At 31.5% G+C, this 17,504-nt stretch overlaps 1 protein-coding gene across 1 annotated transcript; it reads left to right on the top strand.

The window, feature by feature from the left end:
• The first annotated feature begins 14,088 nt into the window (after nt 1-14,088).
• On the top strand, nt 14,089-17,153 carry LOC120125944 (F-box protein At3g07870-like). Its single transcript, XM_039144260.1, has 3 exons — nt 14,089-15,434; nt 16,649-16,778; nt 16,876-17,153. The coding sequence occupies exons 1-3, from the start codon at nt 14,248-14,250 to the stop codon at nt 16,972-16,974; spliced, it is 1,416 nt and encodes a 471-aa protein (XP_039000191.1). The 5' UTR covers nt 14,089-14,247; the 3' UTR covers nt 16,975-17,153.
• The last annotated feature ends 351 nt before the right edge of the window (nt 17,154-17,504 follow it).

Here is a 17,504-nt window from a genome sequence, read left to right as displayed (position 1 = left end):
TCCCATGTCACTTGCTTGAATGAAGTACATCATCCTATTTTCCAATAGGCATAGTTAGCTCCATTGAAGAAAGGAGGCTTGTTGACGGGCATCGAATCGAGACCGGAGTCGAAATTTGAAGCAGAGACCATTGGTGACTTAATAATCGATGTAACTCTTCTCGAATCGACTCAAGAGGCGATTAAACCTTCAAATGAGTGAGGCTCTGATACTAATTATTGAGTTAATCGACTGACGGAATCAGCCAAGAGGGGGTAAATTGGCAATACAAATTTTGGTGGAAGCTTTTGCAGAAAATTAAAAAGAATTGCACAGCGATTTAGAGTGGTTCGACTTTCTCAACCAAAGTCTACGTCCACTACCTTAGCTATCCACACTAAGGATTTTCTACAAATTCACTAATTTGTCTTTCTTTTGAGGACAAAGAGTAACCTTACAAACCCTCAAGAATTATACCCCAAATTCTTGAGAACACTCTCTCCCAAAGAGAACAATACAAATTTTGCAAACTTACAAGGAAATCCTCACAAGGTAGATTGTTTGCACAATTCTAGAACAAAGAAAAGAACACTCAAGAATGAATACAATTGAGCACAATAAGTGTTCTTGAAAGCAAAATGAATATTGAATGAAAAATAGGCTTGGAATGCTCAAACTTGAGGTTTGATGCTTTCTCTTTGATTCTCTCTTGATTCTAGTTGCTTGATGTTTCTTATTATTGATCAATGGCTTCTAAGCTTGCTTAAATACACCTTGAATCACTTCTAAACGTCGGGGATCATTAATGAAGATAATATAGCCGTTTTAGTGTGAAAACAATTAAATAAAACAGTTGGGAGCGTCATTGCATCGATGCATACCCATGGTGCATCGGTGCATCAGTGTAAAATTCAAATATTTTGACCGTTGGATCCTTAGTGCATCGGTGCACTAAGAGTGCATCGATGCATCAAGTGCATTCGATGTTTCAAAATATCCAGAGTGTATCAATGCATTGCTGGTGCATCGATGCATCAAATGCATTCGATGTTTTCATAAAATCCTCAGTGCATCGGTGCATGGTATGTGCATCGATTCATGAAATGCATTCGATGTTCAATTTAATTCATGGTGCATCGATGCATGGATTGGTGCATCTGTGAATCACTCTTAAAAAATGATTTTAGGCTTGATTTTGGTTCAAAATACTTTGTGAAATTTGTTTCAAAAATATATTAAGTATAAAACACAATTTTACACATTTAGTAAGGTTTGAAATTGATCTTAAAAGACTTGGAGTAATAATTTGATATTCAATTAATTAAATCGAATATACTTAGAAAATCATTTGTAAATTTTTAAAATTCATTTAAATTTAATTTGTTATATCGAAACACAAAATGTTTTCAACATAATCTATAGTAGGTTTTTTATACCATACCTCTAATGGTGTTTTTAATCATATCACTGACGAAGACAGACAATTGATGAAATGACTAGTATATATCACAACCTCAACCCAAAATGCCTTGCCTAACCTAACATTCGATAGAATACATCAAACGTTTTCCAATAAGATTCGATTCATATGCTCTACCACCTCATTCTATTATGGTTTATTTCTAACAGTGAAATGTTGAACAATACCATGCTCTTGACAAATATCAAAGAATATATCACTTTTATATTCCCTTGTATTGTCTGTACTAATTTGTTTGATTATCAATATGTTCTCGATTATATTTTTATATTTAAGAAAAATTTAGAGCACTTCATCTTTATACTTCATCATGTACATCAAGCTCTTCTGAAAAAGTTATCTATAAAAGTTACAAAGCAATATTTTCCTCCCAAATATATTGTCTTGGTAGGATCACACAAATCTAAGTGAATATAATCCAAAATATCTTTTGTATTATGTATAGTGGTGCCAAACTTTACTCTTTTCTGCTTTCCCAAAACACAATGCTCATAAAAGTTCAATTTGCAATCCTTTGTACATTTCAATAACCATTGCTTTGCTAGAATTTATAATGATTTCTCTCTAATATGTCCCAACCTTATATGCCACAACTAGATTTTGTCCAAATTTTCTCCACTAGAGGCTATTACAACTACTCCAATAATTGTACTACCTTGGTAGTAAAACAAATTATTTTTCCTGATGCCTTTCATCATCAAAAGTGCACTAGATGTGACTTTCAAAACTCTACCTCTCATAGTGATAACTAAGCCTTTGGATTTTAATGCTCCTAATGAGATGAGATTTTTCTTTAAATTGGGCACGTATTGAACATCAATCAAAATTCTGATTGATCTATCTTGATTCTTCAATCAGATTAGACATATCTTAATAATTTTACATGTTTTTTATTGCAAATATAAACAACTCTTGCATTTAGTTATACTAAATTGGAGAGCCACTTTCGATTAGGGGACATATGATAGGTGCAACCTGAATTTAATATCTACTCATCTAAATGGAATGTTTATGATGAGGCAACCAATGATATTTTAGAGTCATTAGCATCATGCTTTGCAACACATGCATTGGAAGTACCATTTTTAGAGGTGGCAATTGGGTCATTCAAATTGGGTTCGAGTCAGGTTATTTCGGATAGGGTCATTTCATATCTAGATTATTTTGGTTTAAATTCAGTTTAAATCGGGTCTAATATGGTTTGGGTTTAGTTTGTGTCTATGAAATTTAGTTTGAATTGGATATCGGGTCGGTTCAAATCATATCTGTTGGGTTCTGGTTCGGGATAATGTTAAATCGGTTGGCTTTAAGTAGGGTCAATATTGAGTCAGTTGATTTCAATTTAGTCAACCATTAGATTTTTGGGTCAATTCAGGTCGGTTTCAATTAGGGTTAACCTTTAGATTTTTGGGTCAACATTTAGATTTTTAGGTCAACCATTGTCGCTCTTTGTCGTCATGACTTTGGTGTTGCTCTTTATTACTTATAATTCAAGACTTTTAAGAATTTTATCTAAATATATATATTGTCACATCCCAAATTCAGAGCTAGAAGTTTTAGTTTTAATCAACCGACTCAGTAAATCTTTAAATGCAATAACTTTATGTGAATATATATTGTCATAGTCCAAATTCAGATCTAGAAATTATTTCATCAGATATAGAGATGGTCTTCTAACTGAGGAAAGATTATTGAACCATTAAATTATTAAAACTGGTGGTTGACTAGTAATATAATATAACATAAGAATAAAATATACATCATTTTACTATTTATCAAAGCTAAAATAGGTAATAATAAATAAATTATTCATTCACTTAGACTCAATTATTAGGTCAAAATTGGGTCGAAGTTCAGTTCAAATTGGATATGGGTAAACTAAATTTAGGTTGCTTTCGATTTAGATTGTTTTTGCTTTGGGTTTTTTCGGTTTAAGTTACTTTTGGTTCTAGTTGCTTTCAGTTTAGGTTAATTTCAATTCAGATTACTTTCGGTCTAACAAAAATTCAGGATATTTTGGTTCAATTCGGGTTATTTCGAGTTTCAGATCAATTTTGGGTCATCTTATTTGGGTATCAGATCAGGTAAATTAATTCGAGTAATCGGGTATGGGTAAAATTGTCTTGTATGGACATATTCATCTTTTTTCTAGTATGGACTTCGACTTCGATCTCCCTTTTATCTTTGGCTTTTGGTTTTTTAAGCGACCTCTTGCCACCCTGGCCTCCGCTGCTTTGTACTTGTTCTCCTTCTTGGTTTTCTTCCTAAGCTCATAACTATACAAAATGTCATTTACATCTTTAAGGGTAAATTTATCCTTACCATAACGTTGTGTCAAGGTGCTTGAATTCATATAGAAGAAATACTAGCAATATTAAATCCAAAACTTCATTTTTGAAGGTTTTATTCATGCCCAATAAATCTACCACTAGCTCATTGAAGGTAGTGATGTGTTTATTCATACTGGTGTTTGGTTGATACTCAAATCTAAACAATTTTTTCTTCGTGTGGATATGATTCTTAGAGCTTTTCTTTAGGAATTTTCCTCTAATGGTTTCCACAGCTTAATTATATAAGTTTCGTTCTTGTAACCATACTTCTGCTATTTGGAAAGACAAGATCGAACCGTGTTGCACGACAAATGATTGATCTTTACCCATTCTTTATCATCTTCGAGCTTTTCTTCCTCAATGAAGATGTCTAGACCTTGTTGGAATAAAGCATCTAACACCTCATCTTGTCACATGTCAAAATGATTGGATCCATCAAACAACTCCACCGAGAAGTTTACATTTTACATCACCCTCTTCATTAGTATGGATGATGAGCTTGATATCTCAATTGATCTGTATTTTGTCATTTCAATGCCAAAGAACAATCTTCAATAGCATGAAATGGATATTTCAGCAACGAAACAACCAAAATAACGTCAACTGAAGCTCTGATACTAGTTATTGGGGAAACTAGATTATATCTCATAGAATTTAGTTTTAAAATTGATCTAAAACATCACGATCAAAACTACCAAAGTTACACAACAGACAAACCTGTCAAACTATTGAATATTGATACATAATGAAAAATCCATATAAAGAACAATAATATAGAGAACAAACTAAATTTACGAGGTTCAACTAAAGATTGTCTACTTCTCATGCAGCATCAATGGATGTTAACTTTACTATCAAGAAAATATTACAACAAATGAAATTCCTTAGAATTCTTAAAATATTATAACGTTGTAACATCCTCAATACGGGTTAGTGATCAAATTATGAGATTTTAAATTTCAGTGACCAAATTACATAAATTGAGAAAATTTAAGGATTTAATTGAAACATTTGGTGAAGGATGAATTAGCAAAGAAAGGAAGAAGAAAGGGGTAAAGGAGTCATTTAACAAAGAAAACAATTAAATAATAATAAGTGTGGGTATTTTAATACCAATGTGGAACATGTTGGAAAACAAATGTTTCCATATTTCTCTTCTTCATCTTCTTATTCTCTAACCGTTAAGCATACAAGCAAAGGTGAGTTTCTTAATTAGTTGATTATTTTCTGAATTAAAGGTTGGGTTATGATCCTTAGGTGATACTTAAGCTTAAGGAAAGCTTAAGTTGTCTTATAATCAAAAGATGAAGAAGTTATAAGAGATTCAATAGAAGGGGTGTTTAAATGAATTTCTGGAAAAAAAGTTGATAAGTTGAATTCTAAACTAAATTTGACTTGTCATCAACCTAATTAAGAGATATGAAGTGTTAGAACTGGAATTAAAACATGTTGCAAGGTTGGTGTAATTCTGGAATTTCATATGGATGATAAGATTTTGAGGTTTAAGAGGTGATAAATGAATAGTAATGGATATAAGTATATGGATGTGAGTTAGGAATATGTAAGGGGATGAATATGAAGTTTTTGAGCTAAATTGAGTAATTTTGGTGTATAAAATGTGAATTATGGGCTTGTGTGTATTGGTACACATTCAACATCTACCGATACATCAAGGGTAAATTTTTAGAAAATAGTCAGAGTGTATCGATACACAGGAAGTGTATCGATACACCCCTTTAAATGAAAACTTCGAATGTAATTTGTGTACTGATACATAGGTAGTGTGTAACACCCATAACCCGTATAATTATACCTATACAGATTATAGATGTCACCAGCATTTTCTAAAACCATTTTACGATTCGAAAGAAATTTAAAATTTATATTCTTAAAATAGTAAATGATATTATAAAATTATCATATCATAAAAATTACGTTTCGTTGTAACCAATTTAATTTAAAATATTTTTAATTATGAATAGTGAATAGTATCCTAATAGTGAACAGTGAACAGTGGGGGAATCGATTCCCTGTAGCAGGGGAATCGGTACCCCTTTAACAATCTGGAAAAATTTTGTTAAAACTGTGGTTACTGTTCATGCTACAGTAACTTCCGAAAATTTACATATAAATTCATAAAAATTCACCTTTCATCACTATAAAAATTTCCAAAATTAATTGAACAAATAAATTGAACATTTTCAAATTACATGCCACTATCTAAAATCAAATTTCACAATAGGATGTCTTACTGATATTGAAATATACCTCTCAATGCTTGATGTCGTTCTGAACTCTTTATTCTTATTCTTTGCTTTTTACCGACGCGTGAAAATCATCACAAGCTAAGTATAAACTTAGTGAGGCAATTAAAACATTTAACAGTGCAATACAATTCATGCATGATTTTCAATGTCAAAAATTGAGTTTCCATAAAATCATTTTACCATGATCAAAATAATATAAAATCCCTTACCATTTATTCCATAAGCTCGTAAGCTTATTTTACCAAAATACTTACCATTTAAATTCCATAAGCTCGTAAGCTTATTTTACCCATATACTTGCCATTATTCCAAAAGCTCGTAAGCTTATTTATATGCTTACCTTTTATTAAGCAATAAACCGTAAACCATAGCCTATAGCCCAATATTCAACCTTGAGGACCCTGGTACACGAGTCAAATATAAGCACCGTAGTGCTATCCCGAATATGACACATAAGGTCGTGTCCACCATCTGTACTAGGTATCCTTAAGTACAGTCCCGAATATGACACATAAGGTCATGCCCACCATATACACTAGGTATCCTTTAGTGTATTCCTGAATATGCAGCCTACTGCTGGACTCTATGGCATGTCAACTATACCCTGTCCCTCAATAACTGATTTGGGCATATAGTCTATTTTATTTGATTCATCCATGGAAAAGTATATTATCAATATTTAACAATGGGGCAGTTCATACCCGAAATAACATTCATGGTAAAATCATATGCAAAAATCAGTGATCAATGCATTTTAATTTCATACTCTGACATATCAATATCAATTTATAAAAAATGATATAAAATCATGCCGATATAAACAAGGTCGACTTATAGCAAGTCTTCCTTATGATGTATAAAACATCCATGTATAATTTCATGCATGTATTGCACTCACCTTGACACTTTATGTCTTTCAAAATATATGAGCCTCACTATTGTCCACAATATACCCTTTTTGTACTTAACTTGCTTCAATTGCAAATCAATCATAATCTGTATAATTTACAATTTCATAACGATACATATGTTAGTATTTTACTAACATAAACATATCCCAAAATAAATCCATAATACTTATTATTCCTTTTAACATTGGAACCAACTTGTCCAATTTACACAAAATGGTCATTCACCATTTTACCACTTAAATTCTTTAATACCAATAATTCCAACATTGAAATTATTTCACAAATAACACTCATTTCAATTCCCTAACAATAATTTCCAGCATAGTACATCAATTATATAACACTTACACAACAACCCATCAATTTTCTAGAATTCAGACAACTTGCACTACCCTTAAAGAATCATTATTATGTATTGATATAGACACTGGAATTCAATTACGTTTCTTCCGTTAAAAACTAGACTCGAATAAAAATCTATCCATATAAATAACTCCTTCTAATTAATTCTGTACAATTTATGGTGAATTTTCAAAGTTCACCAACAGAATCTGTTTTGTACAGAATTCTGTTGTCTGACTTTTCTGACCTTTCCTTAGTTAAAAATTCATATCTATTTGTATACAACTTGAAATTGATCCCCGTTTGTTTTAAACGAAACTAGATCCATATATGAACACAATATATAAATATAACCTCCAAATTATTTTTATATATGTTCTGGTGAATTTTCGAACCTACTGTAATTCTCAAAATCTAAATTGTTTTTCTTTAACCTCATCATTATGTTCTTCATCAATTCATACAACCTCAAAATCATCAATAATCATCATCAATTTCAAAAACCATTGTATAAACCCAAATTTCCAGATTTGGGGATATTTGAATCAAGCAAGATTACCATGTAATATTGGTACCAAATGATAGCGTTTTCCGCAAATAATCATTTTCTATTTTCATTATACTCATAATCCTAAAGAAATGACTTGAAAATAGAATTGAAGCTTTGCTCTTACCTTTGAAGAAGCCCACGTTGGCTGGAGAAGAAGATAGCAAATTTAAATGAAATTTTGAGTGCATTTCATCTTTGATTGAATTATATTCCACTATAATAAAATAAAATATTCATTCACCTGAGAAAAGACCAAATCACCCTTAATGAATATTATTATTCACCATAAAACCAAGCCATCTGATATTACAAAGTCAAATATAATTTAATTTGACTTTGACCTACGAAAATGCCCTGAAATTTTCAAAACTTGCATTTTAGTCACTAAATTTCACAGTTTCGGTTTAATCTGAAAAATTACACAATTCCAAACCAAATTTCTCTGATCCAAAATATTACAATAATATTTCCAACCATTTTATAACATCCTTCAAATTTTTGTAAAATTTTGATTCGATCAGAATTTACGGATTCCTTATCGGCTTTAACTCTTTCTTTACTAAATTACAAATCCAACAATATGATTTCCATAAAACTCTAATCTCAAGAGTAAACCATATATTTATGAAATAAAAATCTTTTTAGGAAATTTATCACTTAATTCCCTAAACTTTTCCCAAGTTTTAACTTTGACCATCAAACTTTCAAAATTTGCATTTTGGTCATTATCTAAATTTTTGGGGTATTACATGGTGTATCGATACACACGTTAAGGAATGTACCGATACACTATAGAGTGTACCGATGATTACCTTAAATAAGAATGAAAATAGCCTTTCTTTTAGTTTAAGGAATGAAATGTTAGAGTATACTAATTAGAATACTGATATGTATCAATGTATTATTATGTAGATATAGAACGTAATCCCGTTTCGGAACAATCGAAGAATTAGGATTGAATCAACGCAAGCAAGGCCAAGGTGAGTGCATAATATAATGATAATATAATGGAAATAAGACTTACGATGAGTCTATTTCCTATGTCAGTTCCATAGTATAATAGTTATGAACATGCATACATTATAGTCTTTATTAAATATGTATAAGTCATATAGGTTTACATATGATTTAATACATGTTATATGACTCATGTAATATGATATAAGATGGATGGTTATACGCACATGTGAATGTGATTGAAGAAAAGACATATGTGATCACAAAGGAAATGACATGAGTACATGTTTATATGAAAAATAATATTACAGCCCATGTTATATAATATGAGAGCTCTAGGTATAGTTGGCAAGCCAAGAGTCGAGGGTTTCATAGGTCCTTCGGGACATATTCACAGGTCCTTCAGGACAAAATTTCATATGTCACTCAGTGGGACTTATACAAGCTGTGGTAACAGCAGAAGTGCTAAACCTCTATGTACTCGAATGCCTTATGTTCTCAGTATATACATGGGCCTATAAATCATATGAAAAATGTGTATTGCCTTATATATATTGAATCATAGGAAATTATATGGAATTTGTAACACCCATAACCCGTATAATTATACCTATACAGATTCTAGATGTCACCCGAATTTCTAAAACCATTTCCAATTCAAAAGTGATTTAATTTTTTTCTTAAAATGGTAAATGATATTATAAAAATATCATATCATCTGAATTATGTTTCATTATAACAAATTTAAGGAAAAAGTATTTTTTTATTTATTGAATAATAATGTGAACAATACCGTGAACAGTTAACAGTGTATCGATACACTGCTATAATACCGTGAACAGTGTGCCGATGCACAAAAATATCAAACTTAAAATGTGTATCGATGCACTGCTACAGTGTGCCGGTGCACTGCTACAATAACTGCTACAGTAATTTCAGCAAATTATATAAAATTCATAAAAATTAACCTTTCATCACTATAAAGTTACCATTTTATTTCAAATTAGTTTAACAAAATAAATTGAACATTAATAAGTACATGCCACTAACAAAGTCAACAATACATCATAGGATGTCTTACTGATATTGAAATATACTCCTCGATGCTTGATGTCGTTCTGCACTCTTTACTCTACTACTGGCTTTTTACCTACGCGTGAAAATCATCACACGCTAAGTATATACTTAGTGAGGCCATTAAAACAATAAACAGTGCAATACTATTCATGCATGAATTTCAATGTAAAAATCAAAATGACATAAAATCATATTACCAACATATCCAATATTTTACCTCAATATAATATAACTGAATATAACATTTCTTACGAATATACTAACCATTTAATCACATAAGCTCGTAAGCTTATTTTACCAATATACTTACCATTTATTCATAAGCTCGTAAGCTTATTTTACCAATACACTTACCATTTATTCCATAAGATCGTAAGCTTATTTTACCAATATACTTACCATTATTCCATAAGCTCGTAAGCTTATTTGCATGGTTACTATTTATTAACCAATAAACCATAAACCATATACAATAGCCAGTATAAAACCCTGAGGACTCTGGGTATTCGAGTAATATTTGCACCGTAGTGCTACACATAAGGTCGTGCCCACCATATACACCGAAGTGTATTACACATAAGGTCGTGCCCACCATATACACTGAAGTGTATTATAAACCTGCAGCTGCTATATTTTATGGCATGCCAACTATACCCTGTCCCTCAACGACTTACTTGGGCATATAGTCTATTTTATTTAATCCATCCATGGCAAAGTATATTATCATAATTTAACATTGGGCAGTTCAAACCAGAAAACATTCATAGTAAAATATCACATTTTTTATAATCAATGCATTATAATTTCATACTGCGACATATCAATGTCATGTAAATTTATAAAAATATGACATAATATTATGCTGATATAAACAAGGTCGACTTATTACAAGTCTTCCTGATGATGTATAAAACATCCATGTATAATTTCATGCATGTATTGCACTCACCTTGACACTTTATATATCCAATATATGTGCCTCACTATGTTCCACAATAAACCCTTTTTATATTTGACTTGCTTCAATTGCAAATCAATCACAATCTGTATAAATCACAAATTCATAATGATACATAAGTTAGTATTTTACTAACATAAACATATCCCAAAATAACTCCATAATATAATTGAAACTCATTTTCTATCAAAATACTTAACATTTAATAATTCTTTTTAACATTGGAACCAATTTTTCCAATTTACTCAAAATGGTCCTTCACCATTTTATCACTTAGATTCTTAATACCAAAAATTCCAGCATTGAAATTATTACCATTCAAATGTTTTTACAAAGGCATAATTACATTTAAGTACCCCAACTATACGAATGTTGTACTTAAATCACCAATCTTTTCAAACTTCCAAAACAGTCATATTTCACATCTAAACACTCATTTCAATTCCAAAATAGCATTTTCCAGTGTAGTACATCAACTATTAAACAATTATACAACCATTTACAACTTTTCCAAAATTGATGAATTGGTCCTCTAACTTTTCAAAAATTACAAAATGGTCTCTCAATTTTTATAAGGCCTGTAGAATACTTTCTATATCATTTTCAAACCTTATATAATTTTTCCATAATTTTTCTGATCCTTTAAGACCAAGTCCTAATGTTTTAAAGTTCCAAAACTAGGTTTTTCATGATTTTATTCGATTTTGATTCGATTCAAGCATGAAATCAACCTTATAACATCTTTAAAATCAAATCCCAAATCAACTCTCATCAGAACACAAAGTTCTACAATTTCCTCTTTTGACCGAATTTTAAAGAATTATTTCTATGAAGATTGAACATATTTTAACTATCAATCAAGCTTGAAAATAAATCTACAATCTCTAAATCATCAAGATTTATCATCAATTTTATGAACCCTATCATGAACATAAACCCTTAGATTTGGGATCTTTGAAATCCAACAAGATTAGAAAGAAATATTGGTACCAAATGATAGTGTTTTTCGCGTAGATCACTTTCCTATTTCACGCCATAACCTGAATTCCAAAGGAATTGGCTCAAAAATTGAAAAAAAAAATATTTTCTTACCTTGGAAGCTATCTCATGTCCTTTGCTGGAGAAGATTAACATCTTGGCATGATATTTTAGATTGATATCATGCTTATCATCCTTTAAATTAATCTTTAATTCATTAACTTGGGAAAATACCAATATACTCTTAATGAAACTTCATAATTACCATAAAACCTAGATACTTATCCTTATCATCTTCCAAATCATAAAAATATCAGCCTTATCATCTTTCAATAGTCAAAGATGAACAAAATAGTTTTCCACTTTATCGTTTTGCCCATGCAAATTCCAAAAATTACAAATCAATCACTTTAATCAAACGGTCCAAATTAAACATAAAATTAAACCCTTAAATATTATTTTTCAACATTTAAAAATGTGAAAATAATATATTTATTTCCTTAGTTTCGTGACCCATTTGTAACTTTTTAAAATTACATTTTGATCTCTAAACTTTTCAAAATTTATATTTTGGTCACCAAACTTTACCAAATTTATAATTTGGTCACTAAATAAATCCATTTATGAAATAAAATTCTTTTTGGAAAAATCACCACTTAATTCCTTGAACTTTTCCCACTTTTCTACTTTGACCATCAAACTTTCAAAATTTTCATTTTAGTCATTATCTAAATTTTAGGGTATTACATAATTCTGATTACGATGTTGCATGTTCATATTCATAAGAAATGCATTATCATTATAAGTTTATGCCTCACTAAGTCTATGACTTAGCGTGTAAGTGATTTATGCGTAGGTACAGAAAAGCAAGAAGATCGATCTTAAGAGCAGCAAATAAGCATATCATCATTTGAAGATCAGATTAGAAGAACCTTACACAGTATGTCTGTTTATGTAATATATGTGTTGGCATGTAAATAGAGTCGTTTAGTATGTATGCTCTGATCGACTTTTGTAATGTTTTAAACTTATATATATGTAAATGGTAACTTTATGGTGATGAAAGTTTTAAATTTTACGAGTTTTTATAAGTGGACAAAATTATTGTAGGAAGGGTATCAATACACTGTAGCAGGGTATCAATACCCCTGTAGCATTCTGGAAAATTGTAGCATTCGGTACTGTTCATTACTGTTCATAGTATTGTTCATTACTGTTCACAGTACTGTTCATACCGTATAATACTATTCATAAAAACATTTCTTTTCTTAAAATTGTTATAACGAACATAATTTAACGATATATTATCGTATTTTCTTAATATAAGTTCAAACGTTTTGTATTTTGTAAGAATATTATTTTAAAAAGTCAATGTGACATCTCAGACTCGTATCCGGGTCGGGTACGGGTCGAGGGTGTTACAAACGTGGTAGAATAACGAAAAAAATTGAAGAAATGATTTTTGGGATTATTTAAAATGAAAGTGCTTATGGCTATTTATAGTTGATTTCTAAGGACCAACTTACAAATAACCTAATAGTTTAGGACGAAAATAAAATTTTTCTCACGTACACAAGTTAGCTACTTGCCAACTTGAACTTTTGATGCATTTTTGTATCATTCTTTGACCAAAATAGTTGTCATCTTTTAATCTTTGATGACAGCAAGTTTGAACTTGAATTCTTGTCTGTCTTAACCAACACTTTAACTTTTTAATTTATAGGCTTGTTACAATTCTCACACATAACAGTCGATCCAATATCTCATTCGAAGATCCGAATGTGTTCACTATCACTGCAGCTTGCATTGCGAGTGTCATACATGAGAACCCAAATAGCAGTAATAGCATGAACAATAATTATATTTTCTTTTTTATTCTCTCGTTTTACCTATGTTCTTTTTTTAATATCTGTTTATGTAGTTACATATTTAGATGTTAGATGTTTGCAGATTATATATATATATATATATATATATATATATATATATATATATATATTAACTTTACGATTTTTCTTTTCTTTTAATATTTTAATTAGTTTTTCCTTTAAAACATTAATTAAAATATAATTTATTCTCAAACAAATTATTAGACTGACATAAGGATGTGACTAAAACGAATATTTAGAGTTTGAGGACTTAATTAAAGTATTTTGAAGTTTAGTGACTGATTTAAAATCTTGGTACAATCTGGGAACGTCCAATACAGATAACCCTAATTTGTGAAATTTATAAGGGGACGCATTCCCCCATAAACCCTGTGTTAGGGTTTCCAGAATTCCCCAATTTAGGAATGAATCGTTTGTACAATTGAAGACGGTGGCCAGTTTTCTACTTCCCAGAGTCTTCAACTTCAAACCCATTTCCAGTTTCAAGCTAAAGACGAGAAAAGGGTTCTTCTTCAACAGTGTGAAGAAAATGAATGGCAGAAAAAGAGCAGCGGTTAAAGCTTCGAGCAGCAGCATCCCATGCGTAAATCAAGAATCACCCATTCTTCCTTTCAGGATTCTTCAACTCCCGCGCCGTACAATCTACGAAATCCTCGCGAGGCTCCCAATCAAAACCCTCTTCCAATGCAGGTCCGTTTGCAAGAGGTTCCTTCGTTTCATCTCAGATCCTGAATTCGCAAAGCTTCAACTTTCGAAATCTCAAGTTTGCATCTTAATCAAGACTCTGCCGCTCCAGAATGCTTCCAAAAGGCTCCAGATAGCTCACGTTGAGTCCAGTGGTTCAAATTTCCAGGTCTCGAAACTCAACTTTACCCCCAAATCGAATCTCCCCACTATCGAAATCTCTCATATGAATGCTTGCAATGGTTTACTTTGTTTAGTTGGATCTGAGAAAGATTATAACTTCTATGTTTGTAACCCGATTTTGGGCGAATTCATCACAATTCAACCACCTTATAAGGATAGACAACGAGGTAGCTTTTGGGGGCTTGGTTTTTCAACTATGATGGATCAATACAAAGTTTTGCAAAGCTATTATCCTGTAGTTGAATCGAATAATCGATATGTAACCGCTGAGATTTACACCATTGGAACTGGTTCATGGAGGAGCATTGGAAATGCACCAATTGATACTGTTGCTTTGCCATTCAATGCTTTCTTGAATGATACTCTTCACTGGTTTCCTTGTACTCCTAATGGTAGTGAATTCATTCATACTTTTGACTTCAATTCTGAGAGGTTTGGGACACTACCGCCACCCAATCATTTCCGTGAAGATGATAAGAAATTCACAAATCATTCAAGGATTGGCGTTCTAGAAGGGTGCCTGTTTATGATTTACTTCACGAATTCGAATCGGTTCGATATTTGGGTTATGAAGGAATATGGTGTGAAGGAGACATGGACCAAACAATTTGTTGTTGAGAATTTGTATCCAAAACAAGGCAGCTGGGATTTCTATGAACCAATGGTTGTTTTGAACAATGGAGAGATTTTGATGTTGTACAATAATGATGCAGTGGTTTGTTACAATCAGAAGCGGAAAAATTTTCGCGGAACTAAGTTTTTCCGGACTCGTTCACAGTTTGATGCGACTGCTTACACCCCTTCATTGGTTTCTCTTAACAATGTTACGAAAGGAGAGCAAATTTCTAGGTACTATATTATATGCACATATGTATATGTATATGTGTTTATATATATAATATATGTATTTGCATTCATGTATATATGTATTAAATACTTATGCATTTTCTTTGGTTCAAATGAGTGTAAATTGACAATATAGACACACACACAATGTGTGTGTGTGTGTATATATATATATATATATATGTTTTTCGATAAAAAAATATAAATTGTGTGTGTGTATCTATATTAAACATTCATGCATTTGATTTGTTTAAAACGAGTGCAAATTGACAATAAATATTGTATGTATGTCAGTGTGTGTGTGTATATATATATATATATATATATATATATATATATATATATATATACATTATAAGTACTTGTGCGTTTGCTTTGTTTGAAATGAGTGCAAATTGACATTATATATATATATATATATATATTTTTTTTTTTATGTCTGTCTACTTTCTTTCTCTGAGGTTTCAGTTATTTTGTAGGTTTTATAGTATATTTCATCATACTATGTTTTGTTGATTGAATAACATAAGTTTGTAGGAATCCTGATGTAGGTAAGGCTTGAAGTTTGCACCATATAGCATATACTGAGATATGTTACTTGGACTCGAGTGTGTCAGATGTGGGTACACGCCCGACACATGCATATTCATTTTTTCCCCAAGTTTTGCCATTTTTTAGAGGGTCTTTGGAGGATCATATTCTACCTATATCTGAAAATTTATCCAACAGGTGCTGGACACCCATGTCCAACATGTGTATGTGGATATATTTTTTCAATGGCCTTGTAAATACATGAAAAAACTTTGAAAATATTATACATACTCGTGTCTGAAACATAATAGTATCATTGCCTATCATAAATTTTTGATGATAAGATTTAATTTAGCTATTTAAAGTATAAATTGCAGCTTTTGGATCATTTCAGACACGTTTACTCGATGCTTGAGTTGTTAGATTGATCCCATTGCTTTGGCTTTTCATTTTTCTTGAATTGCTCATAGTCGTATCCAATACCCAGTGTCTGATACATATGTAGTCATGGGTATAGGGATATGACCCCTAAATACCCTCCAAATGCGTAGCAAAACTCAGAAGAAATAGACTCTCATGTTGAACATATACTTGTATCTGACGCTAAAAATGAATCTGAGCAACATAGGTTTTTTTATGACGTTAGCCCCATGTGGTTTCTAAGATGAGAAGTTATTAATATACAGGATGCAAGGCACCAAAGACTATGACAAGCCCACCGATTTCCAAGATTGTGTTGATTGTGGAGTGCAACTAGATAACCCTATCTGTAATTTTCCGACTTTTGGGGTTGCCTATGGTGATGTAAATTACCATGTGAGTTTCATTGTTTCCTTGAATTTGTATACGAGTCTCTGATTGAATATTCATTGCCATCGGTTGTGATTTAATCATTCATAAAAAAAAAATTCAGGCAGATTTGTATGGGAGAAACACCGAGAACAGATGTGCAGCTTGTGCGGATCGCCTAGTTACTTCGATGAAATCGTTTCTTACCTTGTGGAATATGTGAAGAAATCAGTGATCAATGGATGAGGATCTGTTTCGACTTGTGGTGCCAACTTAATCCTTGGATGTTTCATTATCCAATTCTGCTACTGAACTTTTAAGCATTATTTTCAGTTGTTTGCTCTGTTTTGCTTGTAAATATTTGAAACATCTTCCTGTTTAACTAGGGAAAATTAGTTTGCTAATTAGTAGAGTAAAGCTTGAACCGCCATTGGCGGATCTGGACCTTTTGAGCTACAAAATATAAGGATATGATATTCGAAAAATTAAAAGAAAGAATATCAATGCTGCTGTCGGACACATCGGTATTGAAATAACAAAAATTAACATTGTATTCATATCCATAAATGGCGTCTGAAACATTTGGAAGATATCCCAAATACAAGATGTGACATTAGAATCAAACTCTAATGGTGAAGATGTTGTCGGAGCATAGCGATTGCTGCACCATTTGCAGATCACTAATATGTTGGACCAGGAAGTTGGCATGCATGTCCAGTATTGCCCGAGCGTCGGCGAGGATAAAACTCATCA

Source organism: Hibiscus syriacus, unplaced genomic scaffold (assembly GCF_006381635.1).
Source record: "Hibiscus syriacus cultivar Baekdansim isolate YM2019G1 unplaced genomic scaffold, ASM638163v2 tig00110450_pilon, whole genome shotgun sequence".
NCBI lineage: Eukaryota > Viridiplantae > Streptophyta > Magnoliopsida > Malvales > Malvaceae > Hibiscus > Hibiscus syriacus.
The sequence above is the reverse complement of the archived record's forward strand: the minus strand, read 5'-3'. Positions and strand labels throughout refer to the sequence as shown.

What these genes read in the sequence shown, in the direction of transcription:
- LOC120125944 (XM_039144260.1), top strand. Translation starts at nt 14,248, where the DNA reads ATGAATGGCAGAAAAAGAGCAGCGGTTAAAGCTTCGAGCAGCAGCATC. An exon ending in AAAGGAGAGCAAATTTCTAG is followed by an intron (nt 15,435 to 16,648) that starts GTACTATATTAT and finishes ATTAATATACAG; the next exon opens with GATGCAAGGCACCAAAGACT. An exon ending in ATGGTGATGTAAATTACCAT is followed by an intron (nt 16,779 to 16,875) that starts GTGAGTTTCATT and finishes AAAAAAATTCAG; the next exon opens with GCAGATTTGTATGGGAGAAA.